At 33.3% G+C, this 11,210-nt stretch overlaps 1 protein-coding gene across 1 annotated transcript in view; it reads left to right on the top strand.

Annotated features, from left to right (window-relative positions):
* The window catches only part of LRRK2 (leucine-rich repeat kinase 2), a 138,913-nt gene that overhangs the window by 111,991 nt on the left and 15,712 nt on the right, over nucleotides 1-11,210 (top strand). The window contains exons 41-43 of the mRNA XM_012638395.1: nucleotides 1,359-1,519; nucleotides 7,964-8,134; nucleotides 9,311-9,411. Of these exons, the coding sequence (XP_012493849.1) occupies nucleotides 1,359-1,519; nucleotides 7,964-8,134; nucleotides 9,311-9,411 (433 nt within the window). The remainder of the gene's footprint in view (nucleotides 1-1,358; nucleotides 1,520-7,963; nucleotides 8,135-9,310; nucleotides 9,412-11,210) is intronic.

Raw genomic sequence — 11,210 nt, 5'->3', positions numbered from 1 at the left:
TTTGTCTGCTTTGTCAAAGATTAGATGGCTATATGAGGATGGTTTTATATCTGGGTTCTCAGTTCTGTTCCACTGGTCAATGGCTCTGTTTTTATGCCAGTACCAAGCTGATTTGATTACGACAGCCTTGTAATAAAGTTTGAAGTCTGGTAAATTGATACCTCTCATTTTCTTTTTATTGCCTCGGATTGTTTTTGCTATACGAGGTCTTCTCTGGTTCCATACGAAGCATAAAATTAATTTTTCTACATCTGTGAAGACGGATGTTGGTATTTTAATAGGGATTGCATTGAATCTGTAGATCACTTTGGGTAGTACAGACATTTTAACAATGTTGATTCTGCCGACCCACGAGCATGGTATGGTTTTCCACCTGTTTATGTCCTCCGCTATTTCCTCCTCAATGTTTCGTAGTTCTCCCTATAGAGGTCTTTTACCTTCTTAGTTAAATATATTCCTAGGTACTTTATTTTCTTTGTTGCTGTTGTGAAGGGAATTGAGTCTTTGATTTGGTTCTCGGTATGACTGCTATTGGCGTATATGAATGCCTCTGGTTTGTGTGTATTGATTTTGTATCCTGAGATTTTACTGAATTCATTTATCAATTCCAGTAGCCTCTTGGTTGAATCCTTGAGGTTTTCTAGATATAATATCATATCATCAGCAAATAGTGAGAATTTGATCTCTTCTATTCCCATTTGTATGCCTTTAATTCCACTCTCTTGCCTGATTTCTGTGGCCAGGACTTCCAGCACTATGTTGAATAGAAGTGGAGATAGTGGGCAACATATTTTGATTTGTTATTGAAAATGTAGAAAATGTTCTTCAAAACATTAGGAAACATTTTAGTCAGAAAAACTAAATGTCAAAGATAAATAGAATAGAGACAATTTTAAAAGCTGAGATAAAATTGTATATGGTTTTAAGAAAATCAAAAGTATTAAATAAATGGGAGTTATAACAAAATCCTTTTTTTTAACATATTTACATTTGAAAATAGTTCAAATATTCATATGATCATTGAGGGAATTCAGAATTCCCTTTAAGTAATTGTTAAGGTATACAAAAGAAAAGTGTCCAAAATTTGGGACTTTGCCTGAGATGGTTTTCTCTTAAAATTTAAATCACTCACTTGTTAGGATTGGCCTATTTTTTTTTTTTAAGCGTAATCTCACTTTGTAATATCAGACTTGAGTGTTTTGATTTCCTTCTACAATGTCTCTTAACTTTGAGGGTCAACATTAGCACAGAATTTTTGACACTTGGCATAATGGACAGACATATTCAAGGAAATGATGACAACAATTATTGTAATGCAATCATATTTTTAATCAGATATCCTGTGCATTTTCTGGCAGATACCTCCACTCAGCCATGATTATCTACCGGGACTTGAAGCCCCACAATGTGCTGCTTTTTACCCTGTACCCCAACGCTGCCATCATTGCAAAGATTGCCGACTATGGGATCGCTCAGTATTGCTGCAGGATGGGCATCAAAACGTCGGAGGGCACACCAGGTAGGGGGTCACACGTGCTTGACAATTCTCTCTGCAGGATGAATAACCAGTGGCCTCACATGTGAGTTCAGGAGAGTCAGAAGAAGACTGTGGTCTATTACATTTTGAACAGATATTTATTGTATGAATAATTGTGACCATTCCATTGTGATTTTTATCATTGTGTTTTATAGAACAAAAAAAATATATTGATTGATGTAATTTCCCAAGACAAAAACTGAATATAAATGAGGGAATGTTTGAGGTCAAGTTATATTTTTAAAAGTTAGATTTTTGAAATCTTTAAATACTCTAGAGGTGGTGAAAAGTAACGGAAAATGCTTTAATCTAGCTTCTGTTGATACTTATGATGCAAATCAAATTCAGGTCCACAAACTCTTTTTCATTACTCTGAACACCCAAAGGTTTTTTTTTAACTTACTTGGTGGCAAAACGTGCATGAACTGACTTGATGCTTATTAAGATCTTTATTTCTCACACTCATATGAATATGCATATATTTTGCTGCAGAAATGTAAACAAGTTTGAGTATAGGGGGGGAGGGGGCTGACCCTGACCCTACTAAGGGTTTGTATAATGTATTATAATATACATTATATATCCTTATTAACTTTCTTGAATATAAAAAAGTATAAATTCCTAAGTACTTCTGTCTCCAAGGGTTTTACCTAAGGTCTTTGGACCTGGGGTTTTTCTTGGTTGCACTGTTTTTGATAGAAGCATACTTTCTTCTTATTATAGGTTGATACAGGAGTTTAGGACTATAAACACTGCATTTCAGTTTTGTTTCTTTGTAATTTATAACTTGTTAATACTTCAAAATAATGACGCTTCTCTGTTTGGCCCTGTATAACAAGATGAATCATGTTTACTATGTAAAGAGAAACATACCCACTCTGGATATCCTCATAGCTATGATCTCCTGAAATCACTGGCACCATTTTCTTGTCTTAGATTTTAACATTACTTCCTAGGATCATCCCCAACACTTTTTTGTCATGTCTATTCTAATTATCCTGTTGCTGCTGCCATTAACCAACTCTACTACCAGTGAAAATTTATTTCCTGTGCTATCCTGTACTTGTGTTTTCATGGTGTTACGTTTAGCCATGTTCTTTCCACATCACTGTCTACCCCATAGGATCCTCCCTCCCTTCTTAGTTACCACTCCTCTTTTTCTCAGCTTCATCAGAATCTCAAGCTCTGATAAGTAAGAAGTAGTCACAGAGCCAGTGATCTGTATAAACATCTTATCTTTCAGATTTCAGTTTGAGCAGGGAATAGAAAATTGAGGGGTTGATATCTGTTTGGGGGAAGACAGCTCTATCTTTGGGGATGCCTTGTATAGTGAGTTATTTGTAAATAATGTACAGGTGGCTTTGCATCATTTTGATGATTGCAGCTCCATTAAAACACCATGTCTAAGACAGAATAAAATACACTAGCGGACATCTCACTAGGGAAAAGGTTCTAGTTTGTTTCCTGCCCACCCAACTTATGTACTTAGATAAGCAAATGTTCCCAGATGCCAATGCCTGGTTTTGTTTCTGCTCTAAATGCATATCCTCTCTTTTGTATAGGTACATTTTGAGGCACAGTGTGCACCCTCATAAGCCCTTCAAAGTATATGTTCTGGCTGAGCGTGTCTCTGGGTTTTTCAATAATAATAACAATAATTTTCATGCTTGAACACCTGCTATACACCAGGCTTAGTGCCAGGTACATGATGTCTTATCCTCATGCCAGGGCTGAAAGTTAGCTATTATTTTCTCATTTGTCAAATGAGAAAACCAAGGCTCAGTGAGACTATGTAACTTGCAGAATGTCACCCAGTAAGTGGCCAAGATGAGAACTCAGTCCAGAGCTCTTTGGCTTTAAATCCTTTAATCTCTCTCCTAGACTTCATGCAACTCTAAATATGTACTTGAAGAAGTTTAATTATCAAATCTTTGTTATTAAAAAACCAAAACAAAACAACAGAACCATGAACAGCAAATATTGTCAACTACAGATTCAGAAAAAAATCTTAGAGAATGGAATTATATAGGCTTCGTATATTGTCATCTAGGAAAAAGGGGCACAGAACAATGATCTTCTCTTGGAAGATCTGCTTATTATTCTCATGTGCAACCAACGTGGGCTGGGCTACTCATCTGGGGCTTGCAGTTCCTTGCTTCTGCATCCCCCAACCCAGTCTCTCTGTTAATGGGGAGTTGGAGGACAGGAATCCTGTTGTTGAAGCCTTGTCCATTCAGTGGGACAGTGAATCTCTCTGGTCCCTATTGACTGTGTTCTTGGGCTTGAGTTCTGCTACTCTCCTTGGTGGTCTGGGACAGCTAGCAGCCCCCTCAGATTAACTCGCTTCAAACTCATAGCCTTTTACTTTAAATATCTGACTTCCTGGTTTTGTTCAAAACCTCTCTAAAATTTAGTATCAATCTGATTCTTCATACCAAGCCAGATACTTGTCTCTGATCCTTTTTAATCTCCAATATTGACTTGTTTTAACATAAATATAGAGAAAGATAATGATAGAAAAACCCAGGCGCTAATCTGTTCTCTTTTGCCCATGCTTCCCCCAGGCTGCTTAATACATTGTAAGTGTTTTTTTTCTTGCTATGTCCAAGACCTTCACTTTATCATTACTATATTTATTATTGTTAGAGCACTTCTAATTATCTCAGCCCCAAATTTTGCTTCTCATTTTAAATAACAATAACCATCACCACCACTACTACCATCACCAAACTTTATTTTCTCCCAAGCAATTCCGTTTGGGAAGAAAATAGTTGCCTCTCATAGTGATTTATTATCTCCTTGTCTTTTCCTTTTAATCGATATTCCTGTTAATGTCATATCTTTTAACATGGAAACTTCTAGAGAACTAAAAGTCTATATGTTTGTTAAATTTTTTGGTGCATTTTTATTTAATATATTAACCCATACTCCAGTGTGGGCCTGTGACTTTGGGTTAATTACATTTGTCTCAGAGAGTGCAGTAATAGGAACAAACATTTCTGGAGCATGAACAATGTATCTGGCATGTGCTTAGCCATTTCCATGGGTTGATTATACCACTAGTCCTTATGACCCGCTGACACTGGTCTTGTTAATATTTCTAGTTTATAGGTAAGGAGACAAAAGCTTAGTGAGTGTTCAAAATGTCTGTAGGGCAGTACAAGATGCAAACCCAAGCAGCCTGGGAGCAGAGCCCCTGGTCCAGCACCATGACAGATGGGAATGCAAAGACAGAAACAATGCAGTCATTGACAAGGACCATGGTGTGGTGTCTGTCTACATTTTAAAAGTAAATATGGTGTGGATAGTTTCAACTTTAAATAACTTGGAGAGTTTTACTTGAACTCAGTCAAATGGATATATTTATATTATATCCTGTTGGGAGTGACTGTTATGATAGTTCTGGGTCCTGTGACAGTTGCACTGTTGAATGAGATGAATGCTGACTGATGGACTTAACTCTGTCAAGACCTATATAAATATAACCGCCTTTGGGTAAATGAAATGTTACTCACTGCATATGCACTATAGAGATTATAAAACATACTCTACTCATACTTCTCTGAAAGTAAAAAAGAAATAAAATACATGTTTCTGTTGACAATGTGATATATACAAAGACCTAATGAACAAATTTCTAGTATTCTTGATCTACAGATCTTTTCTTTATTTACTCACTGTGTTTGTTAAAATGCAGGCTTCTCTGAAAAATTATTTCTAAAAATAGTTTTTAGACAATGAATCATATTTTCCCAAGTATTTTAACATTGTAATTGTTATGATAATTCTCCAAGGGGAAATTATACTTATTTTTTATTCATTTATTTATGCATTTGGCAAAAATTTATTTAACATTTACCTAGTTCCAAACTGGCTGTACCACTTAATAGCAGCGTGATGTTCATCAAGAAATTGTTAGTGCAATCAAGAACACTAGAGATTCATTGGATGAATTTAAAGAAGGACTTAGAAGGTTCTCAAATTACAATTCTGGTACATCCTGAATATATAAATAATATTTTGTTCTCATTAATGGAGATATTTATTTTGAAAAGAGGAAGATAAAGTTAAAAGCATTTTTGTATTGAAGTAAACATTTCTTTTCATGTCTTCACAATTATCTTCTAAGTGTCCTCTGACTCATCGTGAAAAAAATTCCAGCCTCCTGCACGGTGCTAAGATCTGTAGATTGATGCCTAGATTGGTAAAAACTATTGTAAAAGGATATGTGCATTGGATGAGAATTTAGAAATTAGACTAAGTGACCCTCGAGTCTTTTCCTGCTCTAAAAGCCAGCGATTCCAAATTCTGTTTCTAGCAGTGAATTTATCAAGAAAAAAAATACTGAACATTTTAATAGTTTTTGAATAATACCTTGATATATTAGATACCCAGTAACTGTGTTGAGTGAATAATAAATAACCAGTTAAGACCCAAATCCCTTTTAAATTCTAAGAAGGTGAGCATAAAGATTGTTAATGAACTATTTAATGTATGGCTAACTCATTACTTTTAAGTACTTTTGCTTTGCCATTGATTATCTGTATGGCCTTAGGAAAATACATACATTTCTGAAAGGATTATGTCATTTGTAAAATGGAAAGTCCTTATCTGTCTACCCCAGATGATTCTTGTGCATATCGAATGAAATGTTCAGTAAGGTGTGTCAGTAAAATGCTATAGTGGTATGAATTAGGAGCTATTGTGATTTGTTTACATTATGTCACAGTTACACTTTATTAGGAATATGTTTTAGAACTATCTTAATTACTTACACAACTCTTTAGCTTAAGGATGAGGATGGTATCATGATGATGTAGGAAAATGTCCTTATTCTAAGGAAATGCATAATATATTTAAGACCAAAAGATTGTGTTTGTAACTTAATATAATATGTAAATTACATTAAATACATGGTAGTAATTATATTAATATATTATCACATATTCAGTATTATATTTATATACATTATACATATATATATATATAAAAGAGTGAGGGAAATGTTAGGACTTTTGCTGGTAGACTCTCTGTCAAATAGTATTGTTTCCAAGTTCAGTCATTTACTTCTTGAAGGCTATGAATTTATACTTTGTTATATTTTTCTAGCTGCATATTTAAATTATTATAACAATCATATATGGTCATTGTAAACAATTTGGAAATTAAAAAAAGAAGATGAAATTTGTACATATTATCAGCACATAAGTAGTCATTATTACATTTAGATATATTTCTTTTTATTCTTTAATTATGTGTATTCCCATGAACTTTTTATGTTGAAAATGTTTAAGCCTGCAGAAGAGTTGAGAGAATAGTACAATATATACCCATATACCCTACCCATAAATTCATTGATTATTAACTTTTGGCCCTACTTGTTCTTCTCTCTCTTGCCCTCTTTGCATATGAATATGAATGTTTGACATTAAGTTGCAGACATTATGCCATGTCACCTCTAAACATACCGGCATGTATTGCGTTAGAATAAGGATGTTCATTTACATAATCACAATACCATTAGCACAGCTAAGAAAATTAATTAAGTTGTTTTTTTTTACATATTTGATAACTTTCTGTCTATCCACAGTTATAGCCTACATTTTATTTTTATTTATGAAACACGATTTAAAAATGATTTTTAAGTTGCTGCATAGTATACATTGTTTAACCACTTCCCTTTTATAGTTGGATTTCCTTAGACTGTTTATATTTTTACTATTAATAATGTTGAAATTACTCTTTTTTTCTGAAGAACTTAAAAATGATTTATCTCTTTTGTGGAATGAAAGGTTTATTTCCCTTTCAAAGAATTTCAGGCATGAACCTGACAGAGAGGGCTTTTATTTGTTTTAATTGTGGCTATTATTTTTATGTTTTCATTGGTTAGAAGGAGCAGAATCACAAGTTTTGGAAATAATGAGGGTGTTGGAATTTTAATGAGGTTAAAGTGACTTGGAGTGAAGTCTGGAAATCTCTATTCTCTTTACCCTTCCTCTTTTAAAAACACTGCTTTGGGAATAGTTATTATTAGGAATGAGAAAAATGATATAGATTTTTTTTGTTAGGCTTTATTTCTTTAATTATGAAACACTACTTAATAATTTATTATTGAATGGTTATCCTTATTGTCCTTCAAGGTAATCTTATTGAAGATTGACAATCTTAGAATAGAATTATAAGATCTTGTAATAAAAACTGAAAGATGTTATTATCTTTTGAGATCAACCTTGGAATGAAACGTCCTGGCACAGGGCAATGAATTGACTTGATCAAGGTGTCTCATTGTATTAATAGAAGTGATGTGGCCTGGTTTAGAACTCATCTCTCTGACTTTCTTATTTGTCATATAGCCTAAGTATATGCATCTTTGGATGTATGGGCCTAGTGTTGGGCATATTTATTACTATATCTGCTTACTTTCAGGGTTTCGTGCACCTGAGGTTGCTAGAGGAAATGTCATTTATAACCAACAGGCTGATGTTTATTCATTTGGTCTACTACTCTATGACATTTTAACAACTGGATGTAGAATAGTAGAGGGTTTGAAGTTTCCAAATGAGTTTGATGAATTAGCAATACAAGGAAAATTACCTGGTAAGTTCTATTTTATCTACAATAAAGAGGTTTTTCCTTAATGTCAGCAGCTTCATTTTCAAGTTATTTGTTGTTGTATACTTAATTCATTAAACAACTGATGATTTTTTGCTTAATGCATAAATATTCTTAAATCCTGTGACACATGAATAAAAATCACATGAAAAAAGTAGCAGTTTTAGGCTTCTAAAAAAATCTCAAATTAATATTGGTGTGTTTGGTATTATATTTAGAATACTCAGAAAAGGGAATTGCTGTTAGAACTTCAGATTTGGTGACTTCTAGTTTTCATAAAAAATTACTATGTGCCCATTAGCCTGGAGTGTTTTCAGTTTCTTGGAGTAAAATAATTTGTATGTAGGAATGGAAGCTTGAAATACTTACAATAATAATTTTTAGTGGTAAATATTAATAAAAATTGGCAAATGAGTATTTAACAAGACCAAACCTCATTTTGAATGGTGTCAAATGCCTTCAAGAAATTTTAGGGCTTTGTCATTCATTTCTTAACCATTACTTTAGTTCCCACTACAGAGTACCCTTTTAAAGTTATTTAGCTTTTTTTCATATTTTCTGCTTTGCCTTTCATTTAAGAAGTATTTTTGAGTGTACACTATGTGCCAGATACAGGGAATATAGCTTTATCTCATTTTGGGTGACCTTTAAATGACCTGACAAAAGGAAATTTATATAATTTAGATAAACCTTCAATACAATCTAGGTCATCTCTCTTATTTTACTAATTAGTTTTTCCAGTGAAAGTATCCAGGTCTCTATTCTGTACCAACTAGAAGAATGGCATACTTTTTATAAAAACAGATGTGCACAAACTCACTCTGCGAATATGAGGATTAAATGCTTGCCTAGTCTTAGTATTAAAATAAAACTTATTTCCATAATGGACTAATTATTTTATGAGCAAAAGTGTTTTCAAAGTCTGTATAAAATGCAAGTATGGATTGAAAATCAATTATTTTATTAAATTGATGTCTCTAGTGGAGATCAAGTTAACAAAATTAGCTTTAATTTTATGATAAGTAAATTCACAATAAATATAGGATTATGGTGATCAGTATTTTCCTTTGCAATGTCTAGACCTCTCATATACATTGAGAGGAAATATAACTGTTCTGATTTGTTTACTGTTCCAGCATGATATGTTTTTTGATGTTTTAGATCCGGTTAAAGAATATGGTTGTGCCCCATGGCCCACGGTTGAGAAGTTAATTAAAATGTGTTTGAAAGAAAATCCTCAAGAAAGGCCTACTTCTGCCCAGGTATTCTTACAGTGAAAATTTGTTAATATTTTGTATAGAACATCATATATATGTACACAAACATACACACATGTATATATTACTATATAATCTTCAAACATATGTACTCAAATACATAAATAAACACACACAGAGTTAAAGAGAGTTATAAGGCGAAACTCCTATAAATCCCACAATCTCAGGTACAGAAAAAGAACATTGTCGACACCCCAGAAACCCCCATATGCTTCTTCCTGATTGTGTCATATATATGTTTCCTCTTCTTTGAAATGCCTGTTCATTATTTTGTCATTTTCTATTGGGTAATTTGTCTACAAGTCAAATAAGAAAAAGGCAGTCTTTATATATAGTATATTATCCTTTGGTGGTTATATATGTTGCAAATTTCTTTTCTGAGTTTGTGGCTTGCCTTTTTTATTTCCTCTAGGGTGCCCTGTGATGAACAGAATTTCTCAATTTTAATATAGATAAATTTAACAGTGCTTCTTTTTTATAGTTATTATTTCAGGTCCTATTTTAAGGAATTCTTTCATGTAGAATCACAAAAATATTTCCCTATGGTTTCTTCAAAAATTCAAAAGTTTTGCTTTTGACATTTAAGTTCTTAATGCATCTGGAATTGACATTTTTTTTCTGGATCCAATTTACTTTTTTTCATATGGACCACCAATTTTTGCACCTTCATATATGAAATAGATTCTCCTCTTTTATCCATTGATCTGATGTGCCCAGTTAGTAATTTATCAAGGATACACGTACATATCCACAGATACATTCTCTTCGTTTGGTCAACTTATCTGTTCTTCCTCTGATATTACTCTGTCTTAATTCTTGTAGCTTTATAAAAGTCCCCTTTCATTGCTTATTTTTCTCATCTAAGAATGTTTTTACTATTCTTAGGCTTAGTTTTTCTGTATAAAATGAAAACCACTTTTTCAAATCTTACGACAAACTACGTTATGCTTTCGTTTGAATTTGCGATGAATCTGAAGACAATTTGAGCAGGGTAATACCTTTGTGATGTGAAGTCTTCCCATTCTTGAATATGGGCTGTCTCCTCATCTACTTAGGTCTTCTCAAGTGTCTTTTGATAAAGTATTATAATTCTACATATAGGTCTTGCATATCTTTTGCTTCATTTTCTTGCTGCAGATTGCTTTAAAATTAATTCCTGGCTTGAGAATTTTTTTCTTTTAACCGCCTATCTGATGTGAATCTGGTCTATGAATCTTCTTGAAAGCAAGCATGAGATAGCAGTTTTTCAGGATCCTTTTGCTCCTCCCCCTGCACAGTCCCAGAGCAATTTTCCTTATACACTAGTGAAGGTGGAAATGTGGACAGGTTCGTTTCTGATTCTCAATTATGCTGAATGTCACTGGGCAGGTTTTACCTTCTCTCCACAGGCCTCACAAAGCATCCAAAACTACACATCAGTTTTGACTCATTAGACAAATCCCTTCAGGACAAATCTTGCTTTAGAGTTCAACTGACCTCTTTGGTTCTTGTCTCTCACCACAATTTTGGTCTGATAATTCCTTATGGTGTTGTCAGATATTCAGTATTTTTAGTACACTGTTGTTTCTTTAAAAATTTATTCAGCATTTTAAATTGTTTTTAGCTGGAAGGGTTGCCCAGGTAACCTCTTCTCCTCTATTATCTGAAAGAAAACTCTTGCTATGTTTTAAATTGATACACATTTTAATAGGTAGAGGCTGTCTTTATGTTGTGAGATCCTGATTTTGTATCACAATTCACTGAAAAACTTTTGTTCAAGTTTAAATTTCCTAATAAAAAACAGA

This window comes from Propithecus coquereli, unplaced genomic scaffold (assembly GCF_000956105.1).
Source record: "Propithecus coquereli isolate 6110/MARCELLA unplaced genomic scaffold, Pcoq_1.0 Scaffold13, whole genome shotgun sequence".
Classification (NCBI taxonomy): Eukaryota; Metazoa; Chordata; class Mammalia; order Primates; family Indriidae; genus Propithecus; species Propithecus coquereli.
This window is presented reverse-complemented; position numbering and strand designations above follow the sequence as displayed.